Raw genomic sequence first — 16,797 nt, 5'->3', positions numbered from 1 at the left:
CTCCCAGTAGGTTTTGAATGAAATTTGTGCCAAATCATTTTTTCAGAATTATTATATTGCCTTTAAATGTGTTTCCTCAAGAAAAAAAGGAACAGTTTTCATGTTTGCAATGCAGACATGGATTCTTCTGTGTACTCTGCGTAACATCACAAAGGAATATCCCCAAAAATATGACTCCAAATATTTTGCAGTTCATCTGGCTCTTCTTTCCAAAGAAGAAAGACATTGTTTAGAAATCTCAGGTTTAAAATGCCGGCTGTACTACTGTAAAAAGAATAGAAACATCTATTTCGTCTTTTTTTTTTTTCAATCCAGTTATAGTTCTGGCCCATCTTTCTTTCCGTTTTATTATCTGCTTATGTCTGAATGTTAACAACACCAAAGAACACTGGAGCTAGGGAAGAAAGAGATTTAAGGAAATACTTAATATTGAGCAAAAGATAAAAATTCAGGAATGAAGCTGAATGAACAGATGTGGAAGAACGAATACATTTACAAATGGAATACCACAGATGAATTGTACTTTTGTGCATGCAGTTGTGCAAACCATTGTAATAGGCTGGGTTCAGGGTCTTAATTTGGATATGAGTGAACCTGTTGATTTTCTAAATATATATATTATCAGAAGATGTATTCTTCTTTTGTGCTTTTTACGTGAAATATATTTGAGACTAATGTAATAATTGTTGTTTGTTTATTTACATGCCAGCTTGTCTCCAGTTTACCAGCTGTGGTCCCTGTGTCACTGCCCAGATAGGTTTCAACTGCAGCTGGTGCAGTAAACTCCAAAGGTAAAGAAAAGAATTTTTCTTTTCTTTTTTTTTTTGGTGTGGGTATGCAGCTGTGCTCAAAGTATATCCAAAACCATTGCTTGCAGGTTATTCAATACTAAAAGTTGTTATATTTGGGTTTCTATATATGCATTCACATGAACATAAACCTCAGTCGAGATCACCAGCATCGCGTCATCGTCACATTTCACTTCAACAACTAGGCAAGAACAGTCAAAACAGTTGACTGGGGAGCTAAGCCCTTGCTCTTATTTCTTCAGTCATACCTTCAAATCCTTTTGAAATAGAACAAGAACAAGAAATCATTACAAAAATCATATTTTCTCCCTACATTCCTGGCTTCATCAAAAATAATTTAACCCCATGGTGAAGCAGGGTGTTAATGTAACTGTAAAGACTTTCTTGTTAACAGTAGGGAGACCAACACGTCTAAAGTCAGAGTATTTTCCTTTTTAACCTGACAATATGCTTAGTGGGTGCATTGGGTCTCCTCAGCCTCTCACTGCCCCATTGACAAGGATAGGCAAGTCTGTGGCAGGAGTGATTTAGACTGTGGAGCAGCTGGAGAGCAGCCAGCAGGATGGAAACTGCAGCTGTAGCTTTCTGAAAAGTTTTTCGCTCACTGACTTTCACTGACCTTCATGGCAAGAATTTCACCAGTTCTCTGAAATAAAATGCAGTATCATAATGGATATTTATTGTTGCTGTGCTTTTCAACTCTAGTGATTATGTTCAGAAATACTGTGTATGAAATGGTTGTATACTGAACAAAGAAAAGGTAATTAACATTCTAAAATAGTGCAATAATTTGACACCAAGTTGAAGAAGTGGTAAATAGCTGAAGAACATGGCACAGAATTAGGAAATTTGGGTCATTTTTTATGTTTTCTTAAGCTGCAACTCCTGTAGTAAGTCACTTAAAATGTAACTGTTCCACATTTGCCTTGCAAGAGCCTTTTCAGTAGAGTTAGAGCTAAGAAAAATCATGTAATAGAAAACATACCAAACCTCTTGAAGAATAAGGATACTTCTAGAAAACTGTTCCAAGCAAGCATGAACAGTTCTTGGTTGCTTTAGCCAATTCCTCACTTTCAGCATTGCTTGATTCTCCTTCCATCAATAGATGCTGTAGCACTGAGTTTCCTTTGGCTTTGGTTTGAGCAAGGCCTGTTGTTTTCTGGCCAAATATTCTCATTTCTGTTAGGTTAAACTCAATTATACTGTAAAGTTCTGACCTCTTGTGAAGAACAGGCAAACTTTCAGATCCTTTGTGTTTCTCTGTAGTTTCTAAAGACCTGAGCTTCCTGAGTTCTGAAATTGCTGGAAAATCTGTTTTGCTCACTAAGGCACAAGTTTGTGTGGAGAGCTAAGTTTTGTCCTTCACCTTTAGCAGGAGCAGAACCAAGCATGTAGTCACACTGTGTTTCCTTCTGCTCATTTAGGAGAATTTGTGGCTGTTCCCTCACAACTGGCACGGTGTTATTTACTGCTGAGAAATATACAGTTTGAATGCATCTGTTTCTATTCAATTAAAGTTTGAATGAAGAAAACCTTGCTCTTTGTTTTGCCTGTGGAGATCACACTGCAGTCAAAGATGAGCTTACTGTGATGCAGTGCTGCACTGTTTCCCAAAAACAGCTGTCTCCACTCTGCAGCACGGCTATGCCTTTGACAAGCTGCAGCAGATAGACTGAGTAGCTTTACTGCTATTGATTAGCCCATTCTGAGAGTAGTGAGACTGTCACTTCATGCAGGCTGTCTTAGGACATTGTTTAACTACCAACAAAAGCAGGAACTGGAGAGGATTCCTTAGAAAAAGGATGGATCCAGAAAAGGAAACTAAGAATATGCTTCTACACGGGATTTTCAGTATTTTAAAAACAATCATACCATCAAATTTTTATCTATTAAATGAACAATGTTCAGTCAGGTTTTAGCAAATGGAGAATTGTGAATAGAGTCATAAAATAGCTCAGAATGGAAGGATGCTCCAAAGGTCATTTAGACTAACCTGACACTCAAAGCAGGGCCAGCGGTGAGATCAGATCAGTTTCTTTGTGGTTTTTTTCATCTAGGACTTGCCCACAGAGGCTGTGGTCCAGTCCCCAAACATCTTACACCAGATTTTACACCTAATTTGTTAACCTGCTGTTTCCTCTAGAAACATGGCTTTGGTGATGATGTCTGGCACAAGCCTCATTAACTTTCTTGGCCACTCTTCCACATTTCTTTCTGAAATGAGCAATTTCAACTATTTCATCTCACCAGAGAAACAGGCCTGAAATAATAAATTGTTAACGGTTTTTTTAAAAGTGGTAACTTGCTTTCCAAAATGTGAAAACTGAACATTTATTTGGTTACACTGCAGGATTATTGTGATGAGGAGTCATTCTGTCTCAGCTTTGAAAATTTTCTACCAGTTCTGGATACTCTCTCTGGCCTTCTAGTCCAGTGCCTCTCTTCTTTTACCTTGCTCTTTTTCAGTATGTATATTTATTTTAGAGAGATACAAGTGAAAAAATCCTATTCCATTCTCAGGGGCACTGTCTGGATCAAAGGAGAGTGCTAAGAATCATTTTGGTTTTGTTTCCTTCAGAAATAAATTTTCTGTATTAAAACGATCTTTTTGCATGTGATAAAGAAGCATTTCCTCAACAAGAAAATCTAATAGCCTGGTTAAAAATCATAAAGGATGGAAAGTTGTTCATTCCTACCAGCTTTTTCTGTGTGTCACTGCTCTTCACTCAGCAGCCTTGTAAATCAATGGAGACTTTTATCTCCTGTTATGATATACATTGCTCTGCTGCAGTAGGATAAAATCAGCTTGAAAAAACAAGGGCAAAGCATTAAGTGAAGTATTAACTTAGACATTTCAGAGGTGCCTAGAGGACAAAGAAAATTAATATTTGCAGCCCACTTTCAAATGACTGCTCATAAGTGGTTTTGAAGTAGGAGTAATGCCTGAGTAATGCTTCTCAGTTGCAAATCTGACTGGACACACTGGTCCAAGAGGTGAGGAACCAAACCTGTCTCTCTTGCTGTAGGCATATCTGAGAGTGGGGAAGCCAGTTTGTCTTTTTTGCAGAAGCCCAAAGAAGGCTTTGGACTGGCAGTGAGTGGTTTTCAGTGTATCGATAATCTACTGAATGACCTAGAGCTCAGATTTCTGCAGAGGGAGGATGGCTGTTTGCTTCCAAGGGGACTGATAGGTAGTGAGGGTCAGAAATGCCTGGGACACACAGGGATGTTCTTTCCATGGTGCCACAGCAGTACTTTGGTGCTGCAAAGTGAGATCTTCTTGAGCAGACAGACTTCCATGTCGGTAACAAGCATACACATGTCCGTTGGGAAACACAACTGTATACCAATTCTGAAAACCTTTTTTCTCAGGAACTTATTACCCCATTTAGCCAGAGCAACCTTACTACCAGGACCACGATCTTGCGTATGTTTGTTGTTGTTTTTTTCCTTGCATAATACTTAATCTTCATATTGAATCGTTCATTCAGCAAAGCATAGTTTTTGGGGGAATAAAAAAGTTTATGTAAAACCTGTAACTGCCCAAGGGAAAATTGACCAGCAGAACCATTGCAGAAAAATTGTACTCCCCCATGTGGGCAACCTGTGTTGGAATGAAAATAGATTTATCCTGCAACAGTGTTTTTTTCCAGCCTGTAGCTTCAGCCGAGCTGCTGTGCAAACTCTGTGCAGTGGTTGGAGATGCAGGTTTATTTTGTATGTGATTCAGGGCCAAATCCTCTATTCCTGCACTCTTTATAGGCTTGAATCACCATTAGCCGTTTCATAAAGGGTCATCAAACTATCCACTGTGAAATCCAATATGATGTGTGTCATACAATTTTATCATGACTGAAGCAAAGCCACATCATTTTCCTTTGACTTCAGCAGATGGAGGATCCCCCTAGGATCTCTTCTTTTTTTTGAGCTATGTATATTTCATAACTGTTTCATAAGTAAAACTGTTCAAAAGGAGATTAACTATAAATATGTAAGCTAAGATGGCATTATAACTTTCTCCAACAAAAGTATCCATGTCTATAAAATGCCAGAAACACTTCAGCATCTGTCCCGTGGTAGTCTCCTGTGGCTGAAACTTGGATCATTTGCCCTTCATTATCTCTGACTTCCTGACATGTACAAATTGGGAGAATTCATTAATGTTAGATTTGTTTATATCATCTTCTTATGCTTCTGAAAATGTTTATATACTCTAGGCACCTGGTATAGCTTGCATGTTAGAGATGTCATTTTCTAGGAAAGTTTTTGGAAGCTTTAAGACAACCTTGCTGTTATTTTATAGTTTCAGTTTTTAAAACTTGCTTGCATATACTGAAATAGTGAGTTCCCTTAAAAATATTTCAAGTTAGTTGTCCAATAATAAAGATTCTCTAGATATTGATGCTTTTATTTTGATGAGCTTCAGGAAATTCTCAGATTTGAGCAGCAAAATAAAACTGGTATTTCTGTGTGTTCAGAAGTAAGCAGACAAAGAGCACATTCTTGCAATCTGTGCATGCTGGAGACTCAGGCTTTGAATGTCTCATACTTCATTAATACAGAATAAATGCACCTCCCAATATCTGCAACCTCAGTCAGGTTTGGTGTGGTACCATCACCACGACACTGAAGGTAGGGAACTGGAGCACTGTAATACCAAGGGCAAGAGCTGTAAACAATTTAGATGATAACTTTACTCAGCTGTCACTGTTGGTACCTATATTCAATTTTTTAATCCTCAAACTTGTCTGCTTTATGCCAAGGGCACCCAAAAGCCTAACAGCTAGATCCAAAAGGATGTTTTTCTGGTAGACTCACTTAGGTTTGCAAGGGAATACAGAATAGGAGAGCAGTACTAAAAGCATCTTTTTACCAGATTCTGGATTTAGGTATCTAGGACCAAAAAATCTCTAAGGATCCAACACTGTGCAAGGAAAGACTTCAGATGAGTCTAAGCAGGGCTCAGCAGTGAAATCTCCCATGGGAGCCCCATGAAGCTCCTCTACTCAGTAAGGGTTACACTGCCTTTCCACAGCAGTCTGTCAGTGATCAGAGAACCACCAGAGGCACAGGAGATAAGTGAACATGGGTCCTCTGAAAACAAGTCACCCCTGAAGGGTGGCCCATGAGAGGTGGGGGTGTGTAAGCCTGAGCACTGAAACTTCCTTGCATGGCTCCAGCTCAGACCAGCTCCACCATCCTCAGGCACTGGCTGCCTGGAGACTCAGGATTAGCTCCTGGCACTGCTCTCCAGGTAGCCCTGCTGATGACTTTCCTGGGACAGAAAAGTGAGATTTTGCACTCTTATCCTTAAGAGTCACTGTTTTCCAGAGTATGCATTGAATGATCTGGTTTGAAATCTACCAGTTGATGGGATTGACCCATAGAGTGCAAACCCCCAGCTTGAAAAATGCTCTGAAACAGACTGAATGAATTCCAGGACTTTCTGAGTGCAGTGATGAGCCAGGACGTTCCATGCACTTTAGCCAGAGTCATACTGCCCATGTGTATATGCACAGCTCTCAAAGCTTCTTATACTCTTAAAGCAATCCTGAGCTAAAAAAAATTAAAGAATCCCATTTGTGATGCCTTTTAATTCAACGCGTAATCTGTGTGCTAGTTGTGTAAGTGATAAAGTTATGGCAGAGGTTTATGGGATGTGTTCTGAGCAAAAAGAAAAATCAGAAATGTGTCTGGGAATAGTAGCAATAATGTGATTTAAGGCTTGATACTTCTAATCTTTTATTATGATAATCATTATTCGCATCTAAGCAGGTAATAAAGGAACAAGTTATTTTGCATTCCATGCTGATTAGCTGGAAGGTGGGGAAGGAAGAATCTTTAGGCACCTGCAGTTTTTAAGAAAGCCTGTTGCAGTTGAACAATGAAGTGGCAGTTTTCCCAAGTGCCTTTACGATAATTGAGATAAAAAAGAATGTCTATTACTTGTCTTATGAACTTCTGGGCTAGTTTGAAATGTCTGTTTGTTCATTCTTCTTTTAAAAGGAAATTGGAAACATGTTTAATTAACTTTCAAATGTGAGTTTGTGTCTGGAAATTTTTAATATCAGAGAGAAGAAAAGGATTAGGTTTTTTGTTTGTTGTTCTGTATGTCCCTATTGACAAGACTGTTTTCATAAAAGAGGTGTTGATTCAAATATTCTGGTATAAGTAACAGTCTTATACAATCTAAAATATTTATTAGCTGAGCAAAGCACCTTCCATAAAGAATTATAAAAAAACCATAAAAATAATTACTGTTCTGTCTGACTACAGAACCCTCTGGATTTACAAAAGAAAATAAATAAATCCAAATAAGAAACACATAGCTTACTGTTTGATATCTACACTTTCCTCAGCTTTTATTGGATAGCTGATACCACAGCTAAGGTTGTAGATTCCCCTGGAGAGCAGGGAAAGGCAAACCACATCACTCAGCTGATGATGATGGCACTCAGGTGTCATCTGCAAACTTGCTGAGGGTGCCCTCAGTGCCATTGTCTGTGTCATCGATGAAGATCTGAAGCAGCACTGGTCCCAGTACAGTACAAACCCCTGAAGGATCACTTGTCCCTGATCTCCATCAGGACATTGATCCTTTGACCACTACTTTCTAGATGCAAACATCTCCCCAATTCCTCATCCACTGCACCATCCAGCCACCAGCTCTGTATTTCTCCAATTTAGAGGGGAATACTGTGGGGGACTGTGTCAGAGACCTCACAGAATTCCAGATATAAGCAACATCCTTTGACCTTCCCTTGTCCACTGATGTTATCACTCCATCATAAGTCGTCAAGTTTGGTTCAAAATGCTCACTTTTCAATAGTTTCTCATTTTAACTACTTGAGGTTTCTTTTTTTTTTCTTTTCTTTTTTTAAAATTTATTTCATTGTTCAATTGCAAATTAAAGGATGGGAGGAAGACTTCTGATTTATATACAGGGTTTTTTCATCCAAACATTATTTAACTGACAGTCGTGTGCTGTTATTACAGAATTGGGCACAGTATTTTAGCCATTGAATTACAAACTAAAAAAAAATAAGGCATTTCTATGGATTAAATAAACCACCAGAGGGAGCATATATAATCCAATCAATGTAATAGTTTCATATACAAATTACAAGGAAAATCTCATTTTAGATGCTTTTGAAGGGCTAGAGGTTTAAAATATAGTGTATTCTGTTTAATATATTCCATTCTATCCATGTGTCTTCATGAATTTTCTCATCATACACCTGCTTCAGACAAAGCAAAATAAATGTGCCCAGATTCTGGATGTTTGTATATCACTGCAGCAGTTCTTTATGCTGGAGTGGTTTTATATGAAAACATAGCTGAGTCCTAACAGCTGGGTCTTAACCAGATTATTGCATTAGGTCAAATTTACCCTGTGATAAATGAAAAGTAATGGCAGTACTGTTTTTCTAACCTGTGTTTTGTTTCTTTTGCAATTACGCAGCAATCATATTGCAAACCTGAGAATCAGAAATTATGGCCCTTTGTCAGAATTTGCTCTGACTAAAATGCAACATATTTTTTGCATTGAGTTGCATTGAGACAGCAATTGATCTTTGTAATCAAGTGCAATAAATGTATCAAGAATGAAAGTGTAAATTTGTCAGCCCTGATACATTACTGATAGGAATGATACAGTAAGTAGATCCATATTTTATTGAGCACAAAATTGGTCCACACCCAACTTCTTCAAATACTTTCCAAGGTGCTTGCTCTTAATTTGACAAGCTAATTTGCCCTCATGCACTGCAAGAAACTGTTAGGAAATTAGCATGCAATAATTGAGAATTTTGTATGCATGGCAAGCCTGGTGGGACTTAGGCAAGAAAAGACAGTGGCACAAAAGTGTTTAATGAACAAAGTATTTTCTCAAACCAGAATGAGCTCGATATTGTTTGATGAAAAAAGCCTCACAAGATTATAGTAATAGGTATTCTCAAGTGGGATGGCAGTTCTGTTTAGAGAGGAATGGAAGCTTCGGTGACCCTGAAGGTACACTTAAAAACTATGGTTAAGATGTACATATCAGTAAAATGTACATAACAGTACATTGGAAAGTACTGTTAAGGAACATAGATGATCCTGAGCTCTCAACCTGTTTTTATTGAAAGCTAGCCTGCAGCCAGAGGAATTTGCTATTCACTGAGAATCTCCCATGGATAAATAGCAGATTACTGGCCTCTCTACATGTTTGGTGAGTTTGTGGAATTTGATAGTAGGTGGAGTCAATCGAATTATTGTGGAATTTCTGTAATTCCCTTGAGCACAGATTGTCTGGAATAATTCCTATGATTAATACTATTAATCCTAAAAAGCTCAGTCTCTGCACAGAAGCCCAGTGAACATGCACTAGTTCTCAGGAGCTCAGTACAAGTCAGTGCAAGACCATTCATTCCCCCAGTTTCTTTTCTCCCCACATTCTTCTGCAGTGTATTCATTGATGTTCTCAGCAGCTCCATAAAATTATCCTGATCCTAATATTAATAGATTTGATATCTAACTAATTCAGTTTTAATCCTGCTTTCATACAGAATCTAGCCAGTTTTCTTGCAGCTGCAGCATTAGTCATACATATGCATACCTTGCTTTGTTTTCCTGAATAACTCAGAAGAGCATGAGGACAGCAGCTACGCTCATATCTGATGCAGATTTTTAAGAAGTTCAGGGCTAGGTTATAGAACTTTAAATTATCTCTAGAGAAGGAGCAGAAGATTGCTACAAATCTCATTATTCTGAAATCCTAGTTTTTCTGTTAAAATATTTTCTATGAAACCCTGGATCTGAAGATAGGGAAGCATTTTGAAGATTCTTAATCTAGATGTAAACACAGTGATTAATTTCAGCCACTCACTCAGGCTATTAATATTGTATATCAGGCTATTAATATTGGATATCCCTGTTTCTTACAATATCATTTGCCTTTCAAAATTTGACTTTAGTTTCACTAGCTAGATGTTTACAGTGACATCTTTTGCCAGAGTTGTTGCTGTGTCTTCTGGAGCTTAGAGACTCTGTTCATTATCCACTCTGCAGGTTTCTGTGATATCCAATTTTGCAACACAGCTTGGACAAGACATAGATGTCATAGTTAATACAGAAAGGGCCACTGACTGGACTGTTCTAAGACCTTAATGTAAAGTCTGTCTCATGTAGGTCTACTATCAAATATATGACATTCCTGAGGTGTTTTGCTATAAATGCAGGAAGTATTTATCAAACATACAGAGGACAGTTCACCACTTCAATCCCATTGAGAGGAGGGATAGAAGACATCCACCTGTTATATATACCTTGGAGAATATTTACTTTTGCTGATTAATTTAGAAAGAAGGTGACAGCATCTGTATTTCATTTCCATGTTTAAATTCACAGAAGCACCTAAGACACTGTAATGACAAAACACTAGAAAAATAGGTAGTAGTGCAATTTTTTTCCATAGAAACTCTGTTGCAATTCTTTTACATAATATAACATTTTGTTCTTCACTTAGTGCATTAGAACAATAAGACAAAGCTCACCTCAGTCTTTGATGAACCATTTATATCTAGAGCTGCAACTTCTGTGCCAGTCATAAATCCTTCAAATCACAAGAGAGCTGAGTACAGACTTAATTCCTCATTGTTTGTTTATCCTGACTGTGATAGCCATTCCAGTGGGTATTGCCATGCTCTGTTACAGAGGCATTGACTCTGAGATTAAACTTTGGGTTTTTTCTGACAGAACTATGTCACATTCAGTCACATTGCAGACCAAAATTCCTTTTGGTTTGGTTTCATTTTTTTCTGTACATTTCTTACATTGATAGCTAAGTTTGAATTCAAACAATTCTTGTTTTATTGGTGAAAGGTAACACTCACCCATGAAAGGGTTCCACCGATGCCTTAGGATGCAATTTATACATATCCTAGACATTTTAAGAAACTTGATTCAGGCTTTTAGTCATCATTTTCTGTGTGATAGGCTATCTCTCTCTTGAGTATCCTATCCAAGATACTATGGATTGTCTGATTCACAAATAAACATCTTAAATGGTTATTTACCATAACTATTGGGCTTTAATTGTATAGTCCAAAGAATGCAAGGGACATTCAAATTCAAATTTCAAATAAAACAGACTTTCCTGATGACAAATTAAAAGATTTATACTTAACAACACTTAATTAAATGAATTGTAATGTAAAGGGGTTAGAATGATAATTTTCATAGTACATGAAATGTGAAATATAAACTAGAGGTAAATTATAATAGATGAATACAGAACACAAATGAGAAAAAATAGAAAAACTAGGATTGTTACTTAAACAGAAAACTGCCTAAAAAATACTGAGATGGAAGTTACCCCATAGGGAAAAAAAGCTTTTGACATCTTCAGATAGGAACCACTGCTGGATGAGCCCATGTGAAGGCAGAGGAATGCAGTTAGGGTCTCAAACTTCTCATTGGTTGTCTCACTATAATGTATGGTAACAAAAACCAATGAGATATTAATTTATCATTGAGTCTCCAGCACAGTTTTTACTTAGGTTATCTTCTTGACACTCAGGCTGTTTCTTCCACTTCTTGTGTGAGTAAAGTGCCAATTTATATCTTTTTCACACCTCTGAAATTTGCTACATTTTCCTTAACCTGACTAACATTAATTTGCAAGTGTTATCTTTATTTGCTAAACTACTCATTTTTTATCCAGTTCTCTCTCTGTTGACTATCATGTGTAGTTCTATATACTGTTTTATGCTAACTACTATTCCTGTGCTACTGGAAGAGTCACAAGTGAGCTGTCTGTCTTCCACTAATGAAAATGGTGGATTCTGAAATAGTTCATGCTCACTACTCACATATAGCAGAATATGTGTTTTTACTTTGGAGAGAAAAAAACCTTTCAGATTTCTAATATGGAATTTAAAGGGAAAAAAAACAAAATTAGACTTAGCTTCTGAAGACCTGTTAGGTCCTACAACAGCAGTTTCCGAGCCAAGTATATAAATAAGCTGCTCCTGATGAAATTAATTATTTTTTTATAGTCCTAAGTGATTTTGTAGTCAAAAAAAGTTGGATAGTACTGTAACAGGTTAGTTCCATTACCCATCATTCCTCATTTTGCAATGTTTTTATGCATTGCTGTACACAGAGCAGTGCTACTGCTATTTTGCACTAAATCTTATCTTCTCTTCCAATGGACTGAAATAAATCAACTGTACTGCTTACAACAGATGAACAATTTGGGATTTTTTTCTGTCCCGAAAATGATGTATTAGAAAATGCACAAACTTGGCCAACCCAAACTTTATCACTTGAGGATGATTTTTCATGTAAGTTCACTTACATAAAAGGTTTATTAATGGATTAGTGAAAATAATGATTGTGCAGTAGGTGCATTGTGTCTCATAGACCCTCTTAGCGAATCATTTAGTGAGAAAGGAGGTACTGGATTTCTTCCCTTTCATGTCTGAGATGAATTTAATTTATAGTTCTAAAGTCCTTCCTTGATTTCCAGAGAATCATATGTTCCAATAAATTACTTGCTGGGTACCCTTTATTTGACTGTTCATGAGACTACATTTCAGAAGCCAGATACCACCTACATTGTAGCCTAAATTATTGGCCTGGTTAATAATTTTCTCAATTTTCTTTCCTTACTCAGTGTGTTAAAAAAAAAGAAAATGTATAACAACAAAAACTGAGAACAAAGTATTTCAGGAATGTCAAAACTCAAGACAGGTCTGTGGAGACAGATCTGTGCAGCCCAGATTATCACACTTGACTCTAGGATAATTCTTAGGATGAACATTAATCTCCTTTTTTGGAAGCATTAGATTTTTTCCATTCATATAATCATCCAACCCACTGCATTACTATGGAGAAATCTATCTTGAACCAAATTTGTTATGATCACTGGTAATTTCTTTTGTTCTCATTACAAGGGAAATAAAACAAGGATAAATAAATAAAATAAGCCAAGTGATTTTTAATGGCATAAATCAATACTTTTTAATGGAAAGTTTTTGTACTTTATCAAATTTTCTTTTTCTCATGTTTCATTGAAATGTAGTGCAGAATGGCAGCCACAGTCACTTGTACAATCATAGTTCATCTTCTCATACCAAATATCTTTTTACATAGCATTGCAAATTGAACGCAGCCTGGAAAGCTTCCTGGGCATTGTAAAAAAATTAAATGTGCCATTAAATCAGTTATGATGTTTCCTGGTGTGATTTCAGCCCATGCCCAGGAGCACTGTCCAGAACAGTTCCCAGGCTTGGTGCAGGAGTTGGACTGTTCCAAGGATTATTCCTAGCTGGGTGCTCATGCCCAGCCTCCTTCTTTTCAAGGTTGAGAGAGTTTGCTTGTTCAGGCAGAGGCACTGTGTGCCAGCAGTCTTCAGTGCCAAAGAACATTTCTGGGCATGTTTATTGTACTAGTATAGACAGATTGATCACAATTGTCTTAATTGCTTTCCAGGAGTGCTAAACTCTTATGGTTGTATTCTTCAATATAAACTGAGCATCATGGAAATCCTATTTGCGTCATAACCTCCTACATGTCATTCTATAAGTGCCATGAATGAAAAGTCTCTCTTTTTTTAGCATATTTTAAATTTTACTTGTTACTATACACATATTCCTATGTAATGTTGGCAAAAAAACTTATTTAAACAAACCTGAAATTCATATGTCTCTTCATAAATTTTGGATAGGATAAATTGATTGGGAAACAGAAAACTGCTGTTTCCCAACGTAGTCTTCAGATTTTTATAGCGTATATATTTCTCAGTCTTTCCACTCACATAAGCAGTGGGGGCTCTTTAACATGTCCTTGTAGAAGATATTCCCAACTTCAGGGAAATAAATGAAATTTTATCAGTATTCTTCCTTTAATGTCATCTTTAGTTCCCCCTCTATTCAAATCTATTAACTCTTCCAATATCTACATTATCATAAATCCCTTATGAAATCACTGGATGTACCAAAAAACATCAATATGTACAATTAATTAAGAAACTGAGGAGCTCCAACTGTTTTGTAATTCTTTGGCAATCTATTTTGGTGACTGTTGCTGCTCAATGTTGTATTCAGAACTGGACTCACTTTTAGAATGAAAAATGAGACACAATTATGATACTAACTTGGTAAACAAATAATTTTTGGAAGCTTAAGTTGCTTTGAACACAACAAGTTGCAGAATGATTAATTTCCTTCTTTTTTTACTCTCTACCTGAAGAGTTCACCGAGATTAATGGAAGGGAATTTTCTTAACCCTAATTCACATACCTTTATAAGCATATAAATGTTGGATTATGTAGAGACAGTTTAGCACTCTGTGCCTCCTTTGCCTGCCATAGCTTCTGCTTTGAGTTCTTAATTTTTTTTAGAGTTATGAATGAGATATAACAGGAGCAGTAATGGGAGCCTAACCAAAACATTGCTACAATTCTCTTTCTAGCAGCTCAGATGCTGATGCCCATTAGCACTGAATCACCCATGGTGTGCACTGGGTGATTGCTGGGGGTTCATGGGTGATAACAGAAATGTGTACAGCCCTGTTTCACACCATCTCGAGGCACCAGCTCATTTGAATCCTGTCACAAGGACTCTACTACTTGTTAATGTTACCAGTGTGGGTTTTTCATAAAGGAGGAAAATCCCAGTGAAAGTACCTGAATTAAAAAAAAAAAAGGGATCATGGCCAATGTGTGAATGAGACTTGTGACTTGGTACACACCACCTCAGACTTGATGTTTTTCAAAGTAATTCCCAGTTCTACAAATCACATGTGTGTGAGTACTATAGGAAGCACAGAAGCTGTGATTTGTGCATGCTCATCTGGTTTTCAGAAAATCTGGGCTTAATTCTAGGTTCTGTTACAAATTCTGTGTTATCTTAGCTGGTCATTTCATGTGTCCTGTGTTCTGTTTCCTCATCTCTAAAGTGGAAAAAGAAATATTTTCTCCAAAGGCGACCTTCATATTTTTATTTTTAAAATGAGACAAAATCAATGGGTATGTGACATTAACTGTATTTCTGAGATTGTCAGTGTCAGCTGAACATTCAAAGATAGAAAATAGTTCAGACAGTCTTAGAAAGGAGGGCTAAATTATGCTATTTAGGATCACTAACCAGAGTATAAAGTGCATCCAGTAGTACTTCAGAGCTCTTTGCCTCAAACCCTGAGACATTACCTTTGTGCAAAACCTGTAGCAATGCCAACAGATCAGAATTCTCTGCTAACTTCTGTTGCTATTAGCTCTTTATACCCACTTTGTGCAGGTACAAATGCACAAAGTCAAAGCAGTGGAGAATTTAATCTAGTATCAGGGACTAATCTCAGTGTGGCTCCTTCCCAGAGAACACATTTGATATAAATTGCTGAATCTCTTGGAAATTCTGATACTATAATTTCAGAAATTTGACTCGAGGGTCCTCCTCTTACACTTTCTTTTTCCTTCTGGCTGTTCAAAGCAAAGCCATATTTTTTGTTATCAGCTTTTCAGCATATTTCCTTTATTGTTGTAACTGACATTAAGTTTATAAAAAATATCCTCCTATTCTTCTTTAATCAGAACTCTGCCAAGTCTCAGTTTAACCACAATTTTATCTTCTTCTTCCTAGTTGAATTGGAAATAAAACTTACTTCTTTTATCCCACTTTTATTCTTAACCTCTTTCAACAGAAAGTATTCCCTATGGGAGTCTTTATTTCCAACTGCCTATTCAAATGTTGTGTCAGAGTTACAAATATTGAGGCTTGTGCATGTTCAGTCTTTTTCCATAAAATAATAGCTTGGGTTTTAGCATCTTTCACTTCTATGTTTACTTGATATTTCAGGAACATTTTACAGAACATGTAGCTGTATTTTTCCAAACTTTACATCCCGTGCAATTGTGGAACCATTGTCAGGATGAAGATTGACTGCTGAACTTTGTGCCACTCTGATCCTCCTTATCATTACCCGAATGTTTTAAATTTTGAGCAGCACACAGTGTTAAGACAATGGTGGAATTCAGTGTTGCATCAACTATTAACTATGCCTTTGTAACATTCCGATTTTTCATAAACATTAAAATAGTACCAGCTGGTTTTAGTTTAAAATCCTTGTATTAAGCCAGTCAACTCTTTTTATTTTACAAGAGCAAGGTGGGAACAAATCCTCTTCTGACTAATCAAATTGTTGCCCTATTCTGAAGTACAGTTTAATTAAGCAGTGTTTAAGTAAAGGATAAATACAGAGAACACATTTATGCTTGAATTCAGATACATGATTAGGTGTATTGAGCTAGGTGATAAGCACAAATGCCATTCAAATACCTTACGAATGTGTACCACAGTCTCTCACAGTGACACTTCAAATGAACTTCATAAGCACTTCAAGCTGTGATAAAGTTCTGCATTTGAAAGTGGAAAATAGCAAAGGAAGGAAAATTCAGTCTTTCCCCAGACAGCACAGTGTGACAAGAAAGTGATGTTTGAACGGTGAAGGAACCAAACCAGAGTCTGTTCTGTGGTAAAGGGAGGCAAAACCAGACCAAGCACAAAGATAAGCAGTTTTACTTCCAAAAATGACTCTATGATTAGAGATACTTTTCAGTTGGACAGACACCAAGTTCCAGTGATTGTTTGGGGTTTTTTAATATTATATATTATTTTTTACTTCCTATCTCACCTTGGAAACAAATTCCACTTTAAAATGTTCCAATTCTTCATTTAGTAATTCAAACATCCTAGCAACAGTCTTAATCTTTTCATAATGTGATGGTCCTTCCCTAATGCTTGAAGTCAGAAAAGAGTTCTGTCTGTTGAATTTTCTATTTACTTTTCCAGATGAACCTTTTATTTAGCTGAGGCAATAAACCTTTTAACTGGGCTAAATCAGTACATGGTATTTACAAAATCATTTCAGAGTTCTGGAATGTCTTTCATTCCCAAAAAATCTGCTGTTTACCTGCTCTTACTGATCCAAAAAGACTAGAAAATTA

The 16,797-nt window shown here is 36.8% G+C and overlaps 1 protein-coding gene across 1 annotated transcript in view; it reads left to right on the top strand.

Moving 5' to 3' along the window:
* The window catches only part of PLXDC2 (plexin domain containing 2), a 247,461-nt gene that overhangs the window by 197,029 nt on the left and 33,635 nt on the right, over positions 1-16,797 (top strand). Inside the window, exon 9 of the mRNA XM_085050565.1 lies at positions 710-791. Coding sequence (XP_084906691.1) covers positions 710-791 — 82 coding nt within the window. The remainder of the gene's footprint in view (positions 1-709; positions 792-16,797) is intronic.

Source organism: Lichenostomus cassidix, chromosome 2 (assembly GCF_008360975.1).
Source record: "Lichenostomus cassidix isolate B80296 chromosome 2, HeHo_3.0, whole genome shotgun sequence".
In the NCBI taxonomy this organism is placed as follows: Eukaryota; Metazoa; Chordata; class Aves; order Passeriformes; family Meliphagidae; genus Lichenostomus; species Lichenostomus cassidix.
The sequence above is the reverse complement of the archived record's forward strand: the minus strand, read 5'-3'. Positions and strand labels throughout refer to the sequence as shown.